This window comes from Rattus rattus, chromosome 14 (assembly GCF_011064425.1).
Source record: "Rattus rattus isolate New Zealand chromosome 14, Rrattus_CSIRO_v1, whole genome shotgun sequence".
NCBI classification, from domain to species: Eukaryota; Metazoa; Chordata; class Mammalia; order Rodentia; family Muridae; genus Rattus; species Rattus rattus.
In genome coordinates this window covers 1,867,850-1,884,734 of record NC_046167.1, presented here as the reverse complement: position 1 = coordinate 1,884,734, position 16,885 = coordinate 1,867,850, and the positions used below count along the sequence as shown (strand labels likewise).

The following is a 16,885-nucleotide window of genomic DNA, read 5'->3' as shown; positions in this document are numbered from 1 at the left end:
TTTCAAAATGTTATTTAATGGTCCTTGAATATTCTATCACATAATACCTGGTCACTTGATAAAATCCGTAGGCATGTATCTCTATCACTTTTCCAATTAATCATCCCTTTAAAAGGATTTCTGAGTCAAAGGGCATGGCTATTTCTTTCATCTTTCACTCTTCTTCACAGCTACTAATTTAAGCAGCATGCCTTCTGTGTCTTCATCAAATAAATTAAAATCTGGACACAAATTAAAGACAAAATGCCCTACAAAATTGAGAGAAACACACTGTAAAATAATCCCTTGAGACTGGTTTTCAAAAAGATACTCAGTTACTTTGTCATCGTCTACCAGAGTCCATGTAAAGCTCAACCCCACTGCTTGAAAGAATAAATCTTTGTTACTTAGGTCTCAGCCAGACACTTGGTACTGGTTTGCATTCTGTCACAGCAAGACGGAAAGAGAACTGCAAGTCAGATGAAAACAGGCCAGTCTGGATCTGATTAGATTCCTGCATTGGAAAGAAAGACCTGACAACTTGATGCTACCTAGGATAGAGCCTTGCATTTGGCACCTAACCCATTCCCTTCCAAAATATGCCTTGACACTTTGGGACATCGGGGCATCTCTCTGCTTCAGATGAGAGGAAGGGAGAAGGCAGACTGAATCAGATACAGGATGTTTTATAGACTAGAACAGCTAGTCTCATCTGAAAGGATTACTATTAATTGTTTTTCTCATTGCTGTGACCAAATACTTGATAGGGAGCCATTTAAAGGAGGGAGGGTTTACTTTGGCTCACAGTGTGGGATGATAGTCCATCCTGATGAGGAAGGTACATCGGCAGGGGACATATGGCATGTGGCTGGGATATCTCATTGCTTCCAGTCTCTGCAGTACACAAATTCACAAGCAGAAGTGGGGCTAGGCTATAACCCTCCAGACCCACCGCAAGTGAGCTATTTCTTCCCGAAGTTTGCAGTCTCCGAAAACAGCACTACCATCCAGAGATCCAAGGTTTCAATCATGTGCCTACGGAGGGATGTTTCATATTCAAGCCATAGCGTTCTCTCCCTGGCCTCCATACACTCAGGGCTATCTTCCGACACAAAGGGCAGACAGTTCAAAACTCACTGTAACCCAACAGTTTCAACATTGTCTCAAAGTCTCTTCAGTGACTCAAAGCTGTCTTTCAACTGTGAGCCTCTGAAAAAAACAAAAGTCCTACAATGGCACAGAGTATTTCTGTTCCAAAGGGAAGAATGGGCACAGCAAGGAAAGGCTACATCAAAGGAAGACAGACTGACACAGACCAGGCCAGGCTTGAGCTTGAGGAGACAGGCTCATTTCACTTACTGCAAAGACCTGTGTAAAGGGCGTGGGACTTCAATATGCAGTATGCAGGGTCGATAAAAGCAAACCAAATGCCATTCAAAAAAAACACCAAAGAAGTATAAATTCAACACAAGAAAGTGGGTGTCTCTACTTGCCACTGGTTAGAACCCTCTCTGCATTGTCGCACATCTCTTGATGCCAAATCATACATGAAACCTCATCAAGTGAAACTTGTGACTTGTAAGATATAAGCGTCTACAATTGATTGATGTGGGCAAGCCCAGCCCACCGTGGGAGGTGTTCTACATGGCTCTCCATTTACCTTTTCACACAACCTAGGACCACCTGCCCAGGGTGGCACCTCCCTCATTGTGCTGGGCCCTCCCCTATGGATCATTAGTAAAGACAATGCCCCAAAGACTTTCACAGGACAATCTGATGGAGGCGTGTTTCTTAATTGAGGTGTTTTCTCAGACTCTAGCATGTGTTAAGTTGATAAAAAAAACTAACCAGCTCACACACTGATATATATAATTAAAAATAAAGACAAGAAAGAAGCAGGTTAACTCTAAGCTCTCCCTCAAATCCAATAGCATATGATGTTCTGACCACATACACACCCCACCTTTGGAATATAATGAATGATGGCATTGCATAAAATTGCAGTAAATATTCTGTAGTGAGAAAAAAATCTTCAGTTTTAAAAAGGTTGAGATATATTGATGAGAATTTAAAACAAATCCTAGCATTCCAAGGGATTGTTGAAGCCTGTAATATTCTGTTATATGTTATAATATCTAAACAACGCATGCTTAAATATATGTGTTCTGAAGTCTATTTGAACCTGAGACTTCCCTTTTGAGCAGCACCCTTGTATTTAGACTCATTTGGAAAACAGTGGTCTTTGATGGTTTCTTTGCTCAGAACCAGGACATTACTTCATGAAAGCCTGTGTGTACCAACCTAGATCACTGCTTACTCCCATTGTAAGCCTGGTCCTTCCAGTGTCAGTCACGAACATTGAGGGCTGCAAGCTCATCTGTCTATTTTAGTTGGAGCTGTTCTGACCCACTCACCATCCCATAATTTCCTCCATTCTTTCATTTAGTACTGATCACAACTATTTTTGAGCTCTTGATGACAAGGAAAAACCCATATAAAGTTTTTGTGAGCGTGAAACAAAATAGAAGCCCCTGCTATACTACATCTTATGGGTCTTTAAGGGGATTTTCTTTTTCAAATGCAATGCCTTCCTCTTGCTCTAATATGAACACATTATATTTTTGTCTTATTTTCAAACCTGAAGCCCAACCTGAAAGTGGAGTCGATTCTATTGTCTACCAAGCACTCTGTCTGTATGGCTCTGCATTTCAGTTTGAATAACTTTTTTAAAAGGTCCTTGATTCTTCTCCAGCTCAGCGATCACATTTTGGTCTTTTCTTCTCTTGTCATGAGTCACAAGAGAAAGAAAACCAAATGCCAAAGCTTTTATGAAATCACAATTACACAGAGGCTGACAGAAGAATCAGAAGCTTCCAGCAGATGTGATAAATTGAATCGTAGTGGGGTTTCCAGTAAGAGACCGGCGATGCTATTGTAGTCAGAAGCATGAGTCATTTGCCGTTCTTTGGAACAATCACTTCGCTGCCTATTTCTAGAAGAGGGTTATGGTGCTTGGGCAAATTCGTGATCACTGACAGGAAACTCTTCTTTGCAACTGCCATAAGCAACGAAATATGAAAATGTAATCCCTAAGCCTGACCCTTGGGAGAGGAGCAGGAGATGGGAAAGGTTGCTCATGTAGGTTCAACTCAGGATTGCAGCAGCTTTTGATACGTTCTATTGTGTAAAAATAGGAGCAGTGAGCTATTGAATAGCTCAACGTTTCATCACTACAGGGAGAGAAAATACTAGAAGAACCGCAGTAACTGCACTCGAAGAACCAGTTGGAGCTGCAGAGATTAGACAAAGGTTAAGCACACTGGCTAATCATTCAGAGGAGCCGTGTTTGATTCCCAGCACCCACATGGCAGCAAATAATCATTCGTTACCCCAGTTCCCAGGAATCTAATATCCATTTCTGGCTTCTTTGGACACTAATACACATGGAGGACAGACATACATGCAAGTGGACAGGCATACATGCAGGCAGCCTGCCCACACACATAAAATAAATCTTAAAAGCCAAAGAACATACAAGTTTCTGAAGCCTCTTCCTCCCCTTCTTTTCCTCTGTCTTCCTTCCTTCTTTAAAAGGGCAATCTTGCTATGTAACGTTGGCTGTCCTGGAACTCACTGTGTAGACCAAGATGACCTCAAACCTTGCAGCAATCCTCCTACTTCTATCCCTGCCCCCTGTATTAGGTTTCTGAAATATTTTAACTACAACAAAACTAGACCAAGATGATCTCCCAGAAAATGAGCATCACACTGTGAATTCTATTTATCTACATATGTGTGTGTGTGTGTGTGTGTGTGTGTGTGTGTGTGTGTATACACACACACGTGTGTCCCTGTTAACTTCTGATAGCATCCCACCTGAGCCTTCATCCCACAGAATCAACCCATGATGTCTGCCTAGGCAGTCTTACCCAGTCAGTTTTCTATTTAATTCTTGCTGTATTCTTCTTCCAAAAGATACGAGAACATTTGGCTCTATGACTTTTCTTTCTTAACAATTACGCACAGTTCAGTGCTAAAGACAGTGTCCTGAATTTTCTCTTTGCTTCTGTAGGGACTGATGCAGAGCTGCAACCAGATGCATGCTTCCTACCTCTTTCAGCAAGATAAGCACTATGACCTGTCCTATGACACGGGAGACAAGGCCTTGCAGTGTGGACGCCACGTCGATGTCTTTAAGTTATGGCTCATGTGGAGAGCAAAGGTGAGGCCAGGCCAGCTGAGTGATAACTAAAATAAAAGAAAACCTATCTGACAAAGTTTTAAAAGCATGATCGCTAAATGAAAAGTTACTCGGAATTCTTTTTAACCTGTGTCTGCATGAATGCATTCTCCATGGGCAAGAGCATGATTACACCCACTGTTTGTCTCCTCTCACATCCTGGGTTTCTAAAGATCCCTCAACTCAAAGACCCATTTTGATGCATCTAACAGAACACCTTGATTCTTTTTAAGAAGCACCTCTTACTGTTGTCATTCTCATTATTTGGTTTCTTTTCTGCACCCCTTCTCCATCTTGGTTGATGATCTGTCTTGATGGCTGATTGCCTGAGTAGGTTAGTATGTTTTAGAATGAAAACACCTACCACGGCCACTTATTACCATGGCCACTTATTTTCATGACCACTCCAGGAGATGACTTATAATGAGAAAATAATTTTCAAAACTCCAGAAGTCCCCAGTCTTTTGTATGGGGTCCTGCATACTTCTAATTTTACCTGGGTGGTGATCCTTCTTCCACCAGAGAGGTCATTTCTGTAGCTATTGGTGTACAATACAGGTGAGGCCTCTTTGCAACCTTCTGGAGGCTGACAGTTATGTTAAATGTAAGGAGGCTGCATAGGTCAGAGGCTATGTTTTATTAGTTTATTCTTGGACTGCTTTATGCATGTATATAATCTATTCTAGTCATATTTTCCCTCCATCCTTTGAGTTATCCCTCCGACACACAAATCTCAAGCCCAAATTCCACTTTCATATGTGTGTGTTGGGGGGGTTCATATGGGGGTTTTTTGTGTGTGTTGGGGGTGTTGCTTTGTAAGGTACATGGTTTAATTTTGACTAGAGTCTCAGTTTACAAATCGCAAAATCAAACAATGGCAAGAGCTGCCTATGTATACTACAGAACCTAACTGAAAAATACTATACCAAGGAAAGCAAAGGAAAACAAGCAAGGGGTAACTGAAGGGGATGCAGGGATACCCTTCCTGTGTGTTTGGTCAAGAGGCCACTACACATCTGACTCTGTTTTCACTGCCTACACGTGGGCAACAGGCTCAGTCCCACAGAATGAAGTAAGCAACTTATGAGCAGACATGTAAGGGATTCCAGGAAGAAGGCAAGCAAAGGCCTTTGTAAAGAGGTACAAACTGTGTCCTCAGGAACAAACTCCACAGACTGTTTTAGGAAGTTTTTCAAGTAGAGGGAGTGGCCTTATACAGGTCAGATACATGTGAGATGGCCAAAAAGAAAAGAGGAAAATTTTCACTGACAGAGAAACATATAAGCCACAAGTGTTTTGTGGAATCTTCTTTAAGCCTATTCTAGACAGAGACAAGCTTAAGTGGGAAGAACTCCGAGATGGCTCCTGGGAATAGCATATCCTCTGGCAGTCTCCTATATAATATTTACCCCAGTGAGTTTTCTCAAGCGTTTGGAAGTGTCACCACTGCTTCTGGGAAGCCTCGGAAGAGTGGTATATACTGGGCCCCTATCCCTTTGACCTTTACAGCATGTCTCCTGGCCCCCAATCACCCTTGAAAGGGTATGCTTGTAATTCTAGCACTTGGGAGTAGAAGGGTCATTCATTGTAAGTTTGTGACTAGCCTGGTCTGTATAGCAAGTCAGAAGCCAGACAAAGGTATACATAAGAAGATCCTGTCTTACAAAGAAAGAAAGAAAACAAAGCAAAAGTTAAGTCTGCTGAAAACATGTAAGCAGCCCCCACTCCTCAGCATAAGACTTGGTCATCTGGTCACAACATCAAGGTCATATAGTGTGGTGGGTTCCCAACCAGCCTTTACAATTACTAGGTTCATTTCCCTGATGAATTGTCAAATACTAAGTTAAGACGTATCTCTACATAGAGTGGAAGCGGCTCTCTCTCTCTCTCTCTCTCTCTCTCTCTCTCTCTCTCTCTCTCTCTCTCTCTCTCTCTCTCTTCTCTCAAACACCAGGAGCAGGTCACCCCTGATGAAGGTTAAGGAGCCAGCTTTTCCTGTCCTGAAATAAAAGACTTCAGAGAAGGGAAAAGAGGAAGGCCAGGCTGCAGTATTTAAGAGTATTTCTTGATTTGTTACACAAAGCTTCAAAAGGCTGGACATCCAAGTGGAACAATTTCCCATTTGGCTTCCAACTTAAAGATTCATTTTTGTCTCAACTATGAAAATAGTTCTCAGAATACTAAGCACAATCTTTCAACATAGACCAGAAGTGAGGATAATTATCCCATCAAAAGCTCCTTTGACATGCTTGTCACAGGAATCAAACTTTCCCTGCTGGAACAACCATAGAAAATTTGGCTACAATGGTTACATGGTTTTGAGACAATATCCTATTCTGAAGGCAGGCTGGTCTCAAACTCCCAGCAATCCTCTTGCCTTAGCTCACTGGGTGCCTGGTGATCTTTCTTTTATCCCTACGAGAATTAGGACTTCATCTAAAAAAGAATAATGAGGAAGAGTAGACAGAGGAGAACTCCACTGCAGGGGCAACATCTTCTGAACCCATCTCATTTCTTCAATAAAGTTTATCCTGAAGCATGCTTTATGTAGACTGGATTGGGTCTTCCTTTGGGACAATGATTGACCCGCCCATCTTAACTCTATACTTACAGTTGCTTCCTCTGAGTTCCACGCTGGATTAGGTTATGTACCAGATCCAGGAGCATTAACTGTTTTCATGGGATTTCCATTTGCACTTAGCAAATACAGAAACTGGCAGAGGAAAGGCATTTTGGAAATCGGCTCCCTAGTGTGCCCAGACATTGGTTAGGTAGCTCTGGTTTAAGGCAGTTGTACTGTTTTTTGTAAGGCCAGATGCAAGGTTTCCAGAACTGAGAAATAAAAGCTGCTAATAGCTTATTGCTCTGCTGCTGCATGCGTCACTACCGAGGAAGACACCAAAAAGCTAGGCACAAGGACAGCCTTCCTGAGAGTCATTTGTCTGATCAACTGACGCTCAGCAAGTGACTGTTTGTTCTTGCTGAGGCATAGAGGGAGTTTGGGGATGGATAATTTACATCATGAGTAAGGGCCAAGCAGGCATGGGGGGATGGGGGGAAACCCCTGACAAGGCTTCTTATCTGCTGGAAAAGACTAGCCAAGCCCTTCTGTTATTAATGACTTCCATGATTGCATCTATGAGCTGCAGAGGCAAATTTTCCCCCTGAGTAATCAAAATAATTGCCTGGGGAATTAAGCCCCGGGAACAAAAGGAGTCAACTGTGGGGCCTATTAATGAAAAGGAACAAACACACTTTGGGGGGAGAATTAAAGGAGGGTAATCACCAGAAAAGCCTCTGAAGCAGCTTTGTCTAAGGCGTGTCAAAGTGGCAGGGCTGGGAATGGCAGAATGAATAACTGCCAATCCCCAGGGGATTCATGTTGTTCCCTCGTTTCTGAGAGCTACCCACTCGCTTGGTCTGCCTAATGCCTTTTCCTTCTTCTCTTTTGTAGGGGACTACTGGATTTGAAGCCCACATTGATAAGTGTTTGGAGCTGGCAGAGTATTTATACAATATCATTAAAAACCGAGAAGGATATGAAATGGTGTTCGACGGGAAGGTATGTGCTCACATTTCAACAGTCACCATGAGCGGCTTCAATTGCAGGCTTTACCCCTGGCGTTTTCTGACGTCAGAAATGTGCTTTCTGGCTAAGTGGGATCATTACAAGGGGAAACAATAGGGGTGGGATGGCTCCTTCGACCTGGAGTAAAGACTGGACTCTCAGCTCTGAAGAATGTGAAAGGGAGAGGTCCAAAGGCAATTATTCATTCAAATACAGGGACTTTCTTCTGAACCTGAAGAATCAATACAGTTGAACCATACTTGGAATTTTAGACCATGTCTGAATCCTATTTTCTTCTTTTTTAGCCTCAGCACACAAATGTCTGCTTCTGGTTTGTACCTCCTAGTTTGCGCGTTCTAGAAGACAATGAAGAGAGAATGAGCCGCCTCTCAAAGGTAGACCCTGAGTGTTCCTTTGCCCCATGTGTCTTCTCTATGACATGCAACATCTTTGTAGGGAATTCAGCTGTAGCCTGGACCCGTCTCCTCCATGAGCTCTCACAGAGCCCGGATGTACAAAGCCATCATTCCCTGACTTTTCACAATTCCATTTGCTTGTTCCTAGAGAGAGAGTTTATGATGCCTTAAAATAATTGATTGGGTGACAATCTTTACTGACATTCAGAAAGCACCACAAACTGTCCTTGAAGGTCACTGGTTTTTTAAGGGAAATGGATACTCAGTTATAAATACAAAAGAAACTTCAAGTATGAGAAAGGTTCAGCCAAAAGAAAAAGAGAAAAAGAAAGGAGAGAAAGGAAGGAAGGAAGGAAAGAAGGAAGAAGGAAGGAAGGAAGGAAGGAAGGAAGGAAGGAAGGAAGGAAGGAAGGAAGGAAGAGAAAAGATAAGGAAGCAAAATAAAAGATAAGAAAAAGACCCTTTTGAGATACCAAGATCCAGGCTACCCAGTAGAAGGAGCAATAATCTTAACAGCTCCCGTTTATAGGGTGTACTATGTGCCCCAGGCTTCACAGTCACCAGGTTTTAGGCCACTTAAAGTCTCATAGCAGCTCATGTGAGTTGATGTAGCCGAGCACTGTTGCTCTCCCATTTTATTGAATGACCTGGGAAAATGTAATGTTCTCCAAATTGCACAGTAAGATTGACTCTGGTTAGAAAGGTGCAGGTTTTTGATCTTTAATCTCTGTGTGCTCCCAACACTTACACATGGATGAAGTTTGCTTTATGGTGCACACCAAAGGGAGAGGACGCCAGAGTCTATTTCTCACAGCGCCGTAGGAATGGGAGGCTAGGGCCATCCATCATTTATACATAAACCTCAGAAGGTTAGTTGTTGTAGGCTTTGTTTCAGTGATTCAAGGAGGCTGGAGGCATAGCCAGGTTAGTCAGGCATGTATTTTCTACTGCTGAGAGTCTTGCCTTACCTCATTGACCTTCTGGAATAAATGTATTCCCTTCTACATAAAGGGAAGTAAAGGATTCCTGTTAAGAGCAGTGGTTCTCAACCTTCCTAATGCTTCAACCCTTTAATACAGTTCCTTATGTTGTGGTGACCCCCAACCGTAAAATTTTTCATTGCTACTTCATAACTATAATTTTGCTACTGATGAATTTCAATGTAAATATGTGATAGGCAGGGTACCTAATATGTGACTCCAAAGGGGCCACGACCCACAGGTTGAGAACCACCGATGCAGATGAAAACCCCTCAGGAAACTTTTTAAAATATTATTATCTGCCCTTTAACAATCTGGGACCACATTCTTCAGCAGGATGAAACTCATATGTGGTAGAGTCTTTTTTATTTTTTTTAATTTGTCAGTGTATGTTGTATATGAAGGTACCTGTTCAGGTAAATCTGCAAATGCACATGTGCGTGCATATATGTATGTGTGCGGCCGCATGCTGGAAAGAGAACAAAGTTAAATTTTAAATAAGACGAGGCCAAGAATTTGCCTAGTTCAGAGCTGTAGTATTCGAAAGCCACCAAAAGAGTGGCATTGGGGCTTGCAGGACAATGCATTGCTACAGCTTAGGTGGGTTATGAGCAGCAGAAATTGATTCCTTATAGTTCTGGGGCTGGGAAATCTGAGGTGAAGAAACCAGCAGATTCCTATCAGCCAATAGCCCTCTTCCTGGTCCATCAGCGGCCCTTTTCCCTGTACCTTCTCTGGGGTGTTAACAAGACAGAGATTCCCAAGGTACCCCATCTCCTTGAGGGTTATGATTGCAAGAGAGAAATTTGAGGGGACACAGTATTCAGACAATAGAAGGTGCTTCTCACATACTTTCTTGCATAAGGGAAAAAGAACATTTGCCAAGTTTGATGAGCCTTTCCCAAGAGTTCACTGGAAGGGGACAAATATCTAGACAACAGAAGCAGTTGTGACTAATAGAATCATTCACTCCTTCATGAGGATGTGAAGATGAGGATCTGGTAGGTGCATTTCTGGTTGCCTCAGACGCTGGCCTCGAGCTCACTGTGTAGCCCAGCTGGCCTAGAACTCACAAGAGATCCTCCTGACTCTGCCCACTAAATCCTTAGATTCAGGGTGTGTCCCACCACGCCCAGCAATTCACTGACCATTACCTGTATCTATTTTAACAGCTTTTATAGTCCTCCACTAATTGGTGATTTTCCAAAAGGCCAAAGATGGGTTTAATAGCAAATTGGTAAAGAAACAATTTGGCCTCATTCATGAGGAGACTTTGAAAGTCTTCCGTGGAGTAATAAAGAACTCATTTGGCAAGATTTTGACATACATTTCTAAGATTTAAACACAAAAGCTTCTTAACATCTAGTGAAAATAATTTTTAAGATAACTGCATGTTATTTCATGAATGCCAGCCCCCTCGGGAGGAAACAAATGCACAGTTTAATTATGAAGAGGTGAATTATGAATTATTTAATTATGAATACAAGTGATGGTCCCCATTTTCAACTGAGTCTATGACTGCGTACATCTCACACCCCAAGTGGAAAAAGCCTCTCTGGCTTCTCACTTCTGGCTGCATCTTTGTAGTGAGCACCAAAAATCAGATGCTGCACATACGAACTCCAGTGGCAAATTCATGTGGACAGATCATGCATCTGAGTAGAATCATTCACTCCTTCATGAGGATGTGAAGATGAGGATCTGGAATGTGTGTCTCATCTCGGCGAGCTGCTCTTCTCATGCTACTGCGGGGCTTGTTAGAATTCAGGAAGCCCTCTACAGTTTCCTGCACCGTGTTAAAAAACAATAGAATGAAAAGGTAGCATGCCTACCATCCAGCAGCTTACAGATGGGGTAGAAAGGGAAAATGTAGCTGCTCATTGGTAAAGGGCCAGTTAAGAAGTTAGGATGTTGTTAGGCTCAGAGTGAAAGATCCTGTAGTTATCACTCAGAAGAAGACAGTTGATGGTGGGCAGGAAAGGGCTCACTGCAGTTGTGGCACTGTGGGGGAAACCTGCAGAGGACCGAGGATGTGGACTGGGAGACGTGCCACGATATGACTGATACTAGGCATGAAATGACGAAAAATGAAGATGGTTCAAAGGATATTTAATAAATGGCCCTTGTCAGAGTCGAAGACTCGCTTTAGTGAGCAGTTGAAGATAAATTGCTGGAGCTGATGACAAAGGGCCGACTTGCTGAGCTGGAAAGCACAAACTTAGTTTGAAGCAGCAAAGAGAACCCAGGAAGCTGCAATGAAGTGTGGCAAAAGCATTGTGATCTTGTCTGAGATGTCCCTCTGTGTATGAAGTCTCGTGGGATCAGCCATTTACTCCTAGATAAGTCTTCATATCACTAAGGCCTCGTGTTTTATTTTTTTCAAAATACTTATTTAAGTGAAAACCATGTAAAAAGAGAATGGGAAAAACTAGAAAAGTTTAGGATCACAAGAAAGTTGACAGAAGTGTGTTTACTAATGTTTCTTTTGTGCAGTTGTGTGCTAGTGGGGGGTACGTATTTCAGGGGAGGCTAAAGGAAGGCACTGGGCAGTCCTCCCTTTCTCTCTGACATTCTTTTTTTTTTCTTTTTAAAATTTTTATGGTTCCCTTTTTTCAAAAACATTTTTTTAAATGTAGGGCTGGAGAGATGAGTCAGTGGTTAAGAGCATTGGTTGCTCTTCCAGAGGTCATAGGTTCAATTCCCAGCAATCACATGATAGTTCACAACCATCTGTAATTGGATCTGATGCCCTCTTGTGGTGTGTCAGTAACAGCGTGATCATATACATAAGATAAATAAATCTTTTAAAAAATTTATGTGCATTGATGTTTGGCTGCATGTATGTCTATGCAAGGGTGTTGGATCCCCTGGACCTGGAGTTATAGACAGGTGTGAGCCACCATGGAGTTACAGACAGGAGTGAGCTGCCATGTAGGTGCTGGGAATTGAACCCGGGTCCTCTAGAGGAACAGTCAGTACTCTTAACTGCCCTTTTTTATTTCACTCACATTGGTGTTTGCCTGCATGTATGTCTGAATGAGGGTGTTGAATCACCCAGACCTAGAGTTTTGGGAATTGAACCCAGGTTCTCTGGAAGAACTCTTAACTGCTGAGCCATCTCTCCAGCCCTTACTTGATACAGGGTCTCAAAGCGGAACCTGAAACTTACCGTTTCAGCGAGGCTGGCTGGCCTAAGTTCCAGGACCAGCCTGTCTCCTCCCCACAGCCTTGGTGTTACAGCCATGTACAACTGCTCCTGCCTTTGCTACCTGGGTGCTAGGGGAGCCCAGGTTCTCATGTTTTCAAGCAAGTGTACTCACCCACTGAAATATCTCTCCAGCCTTTCTGTCTGCTACTTTTACCCATCACTTGATACCGAGGCTTGCCCCTCGTAAAAATGTTATTAACATTGCTTTCTTTCAATGGCTTTGCATTTTCTGGGGTGAAACTCTCTACAGTGTAGTACTGCTAAACCATTTAACCTGGGGACAAGATTCTACCCATTCCCTGCAAACACTAACAAACCATCAAGGTGGTTCATCTCTTATTACACTTAGGGTTTTAATATTTCAAGCTGTTTTTATTCTCTGATCTCTTGAAAACTTGAAGCAGTTCCTTCAAGAGAAAACTGTGATCCTGTTTAGTTAAAAACTAAAAACATCACTTGCTCTGGGGTGCATTGCATAATAAAATAATAATTAATTAACATTGCATAACATGGTCTCTCCCACAGGTGGCGCCAGTGATTAAAGCCAGAATGATGGAGTATGGGACCACAATGGTCAGCTACCAACCTTTAGGAGATAAGGTCAACTTCTTCCGCATGGTCATCTCAAACCCTGCAGCAACTCACCAAGACATTGACTTCCTCATTGAAGAAATCGAACGCCTGGGACAAGATTTGTAATCACTTTGCTCATCAAACTTTCAGTTCTCTAGGTAGACAGCTAAGTTGTCACAAACTGTGTAAATGTATTTGTAGTTTGTTCCAGAGTAATTCTATTTCTATATCGTGGTGTCACAGTAGAGTACAGTTTAAAAATATCAAAACCAACAGGAAACATCGCTCCTTTTAAAAAATCCTTTCTTAAGTTTAGAATACCTCTCTAATAATTAGTGACAAAAGGCTATGTTCTAATCAGTAAGAGAAAGTATAAAGTTGTTATAAATACTTCCCTTTTAATATTGTATGCTAATCCAACCTTATTTTCACTTCAGAGCAGTAGTGCTGATTAGTGCCAAATCACCCTTGAATCATAAAAGGTTCTCTGGGGTGCAATGAAAAGGACAAAGTAAATATAAAATGTACGCTGACCAGAAAAACTCTTGCCTTTTTCATAGTATTAGAAAAAAAAATTTCTAATTTACCTAGAGCAACATTTCAAATGTATTTAAATACATATAATTTTACAAAAAGAAAAATATATATTAAAAGAAATCCTATTTTGTAACATATAGATTTTATTTTATATGGGTTATACAAACTTCAGGGGCAGATATGAAACCTAAGCCAGATTTATTTCTTTATTTTTTTTCTCTCTCTTTTTCTTTTCATAGAGGCACAGTAAAACACTTTAGCAAGGTAATTTTAACACAGAACCCACAAAATTCTTTTAAAAATGAAACAACTTACTTTAGTATGTACTGTGGTTTATCATAACCTAAAGATAGTATCTCAAAATGAAACTTCTAAAAACAATTGACCAGATCAACAATTAAGATGTTCCTCCTGTTTGGGCATTGTACTAGTTGGCCCTAGAAGACCCCGTCTATAGGCCTGACAAGCTCCGCTTGGACCCAGATCCAGGCAAGCATGTCCATTCTCCTTCCCATGTAGCCTGCTTTCAACCAGAGGTTGACACTAGTTCTTGAAGTGTCTTTTCAAATCATATTCTTTTATTAGATCATTTGGATTAATTAGACAAAAAAAAATAAAAGTAAAACCTAATCAGCCCTAGCACAGGGTGTGCAGCACACGCCTTACGTGTTAGGCACTCAGAATATTAAACCCAGCCATGGGAGATGAGACTTCTGTGTGACAAAAATGGCTTCCTCCCAACTGCCATTTTGCTACTGTCTGGGTAAAGGGTCATTTGCATCCCGGATGCTCTCTTGTTCAGTTTCCTTCTCCGTGCCACACTTTAAAGTCTCTCCTGCTAGACACCCCGTGCCCAGACCCCAATAGTGAATTGCTATCCCACGTGGCTCTTTTCCTTTTCTGAAATGAGCTCCTCATGCAAGCAGTTTCAAGATAGCCTAAGAACTTCTTTTATCTGCCTCCCATAAAGACCCACAGTGACCAGAATATGCAGAGATCACTACAATTCAAAATAACACTTTGAAAGTAAGTTTCTTTCCCTGTAAACTGGATGGAGAGCCATCCACAGCTCCCATGATAACTTTAAGTCACAGATGAACAGATCTAAGTGCTGGTAGAACTATGGCCTTTTACATGCATAAGGCAGGTATGGGTCTGGAAGCATTCTCCCACTCCATATAGATGAGCATTTCGATACTCAGAAAGACTAAGGGAACAGAAGAAAGAAGGACCTGTCCTTCCTTACCTACCACAAACCTTCATGACTTTTCCCCAGACTTTATTTGATCAGACATACTGATCCTCGGTATGAATGTAGCTCCAGGCCCTTGCTGTCTAGACAGCCAATGAATTCCCTGGAGCATGGAAAAGAAAACTCCCTGTGCACCAGAGTTTCAAGAAGTAGTACCACTTTTGGTACACTCCCTAATGGGCAAGCATGACTTTCCTTTCTAGAAACTGGTTACCAAGAGTAAACATGCAGCTATTCATCCATCTTGAGCCTCAGGCCCACAGACCTCCCTTCCCTTCATATATCAAACCCACTGTTCCACTTAGAGAAGGCAATAGGGCCTAATGTCCTACTAGATGGAAAGCTTAGCCTTGGGGGACAGACTTGGTAGCTCAAGCTGGCTTCCAGTTTGATGAGATGATAGAACTGAAAAAGAACTTGTGTCCATGTAGCTTTTGGTAGTGAACTGAATCTCCGATCCCCTTCTTCTCCAGATTCTTCCACAAATTTTCTAGGAACCTTGCTCAGGCATGGAAATCTCTTCATACTGTATCCTAGAAAAGGAGGTACATGCATGTCTAATAGGTCCCAGTGCTTTAGTAGATCCTCTACAGTAGCTCTGCCATCCACTCAAAAGAGCGCTAAGGAAGATGGGAAGAAGGAGTAGTAATGGAGGGAAACTGTATTGAACATTGGTCCAAATTCCCAGTGCCAAAGGTCTCTATCTGTGACCTTTTATTTTTCTTTTTTAATTTTAAAACATTGGTTTCAGCTTTAATCAGAATTGATATGGCCATTTTTATTACAGCAATATTTCATTTATTATTTAAACTACTTGAAAAAAGTGCAGTTTGTGTTTATCTAAGACTTCTAAGTGGTATAGACTTCATGTACTGTCACAGGATTTGAGGAAAGAAAATCGTGTGTGTGTGTGTGTGTGTGTGTGTGTGTGTGTGTGTGTGTGTTGCTGTTAGTACATCGTTAGTACTCTTGTCACCTCAGATTGAGGTTGTGCACTTTATATTGAATTGTGTGGTGTTGCAAATCAACATGTGTTGCTGTAAAAGCTTGCACAATGTATTATCAGTGTGTCTTCTTCTATGTGGTAGCTGTATTGAACTTTGAACTTTGAGATTATGAGAACTACATTCGCATCCATTCCTGTCCTTGCCTCTCTTCTCCCTCACCCTCTCACTGGGTCCCAGGCTGTGTGCCCTCTCCATCGGCTCTTAGAGAGAACATAACCTCAGCTAAGCCCCACCCTAAGAAATCTCTTTGATAACTGTGTGATCACACACAAAATGCAAAGTAAACACTGCTTCATCTCTGAGGCCAGAGAAACCAATTATAGAATGTCACAGGCTGTTCACAGGGCAGGTGTTGATTCCGCAGGGTCTTGGAGCAGGTGCTGCTCCTCAGAACATGGACAAAGGATGCACAGATGTAAATATAGTAACAGGACAAAGAAGCAAAAACATCCAACCAGGTATCATCTTGCACGTGCTTTTCTGTTTTCAAGTGCTAAATGCAAACACTGTGTATTAATTAGTTGTGTGTGCCAAGATCTTGTTGCCAAATGGTATTTCTGAATAATGTCAACATTTCCCAGCACCCCTCCATTAACTAAAGACAGAAAAAAAATTACAAACGTGGCAACCTGTTCTTCCTACCAAATATAAACTTGTGTATGATCAAAGTATTTTACCTGTGTTTTCTCTCTAAACCTAAATAAATGTGTAAATGTAGACACGTCAGGCTACGCGTGCTCACTTCACACTCTGCCATGTTGCGGAGGTCATTTATAATTTTTAATGACTTTCCTGTCGTCAGGTCTTACTTCTGCTACCACCTTCTTTCCTCTTTAGACAGAAATGACCAATTAAAAATATTTTATTATGAGAATTTCACCTAAAAATGAGGAAAACAAAATATCAAAGTCCCACGTAGTCTCCAAACTTTACTCTGGTAATCATATTTATTTCCCTACACCACTTCCTTCCCAACATCAAATTATGTTTTTATGAATATGTGAAAGATAAGGACTCTCAGATGGGAAGGACTCAAATCCTGCCATTCCTCTCTGTGTGCAGGAAGAATTTCCTACTCTTTTTGATATGAGGGAAAGTGTCTTAGGAGTAATAATATAGGTTCAT

At 41.7% G+C, this 16,885-nt stretch overlaps 1 protein-coding gene across 1 annotated transcript in view; it reads left to right on the top strand.

Moving 5' to 3' along the window:
- The window catches only part of Gad2 (glutamate decarboxylase 2), a 67,321-nt gene extending 50,842 nt beyond the window's left edge, over positions 1-16,479 (top strand). The window contains exons 13-16 of the mRNA XM_032885304.1: positions 4,052-4,201; positions 7,674-7,781; positions 8,093-8,182; positions 12,917-16,479. Of these exons, the coding sequence (XP_032741195.1) occupies positions 4,052-4,201; positions 7,674-7,781; positions 8,093-8,182; positions 12,917-13,090 (522 nt within the window). The 3' untranslated portion in view covers positions 13,091-16,479. The remainder of the gene's footprint in view (positions 1-4,051; positions 4,202-7,673; positions 7,782-8,092; positions 8,183-12,916) is intronic.
- Positions 16,480-16,885: the final 406 nt, after the last annotated feature.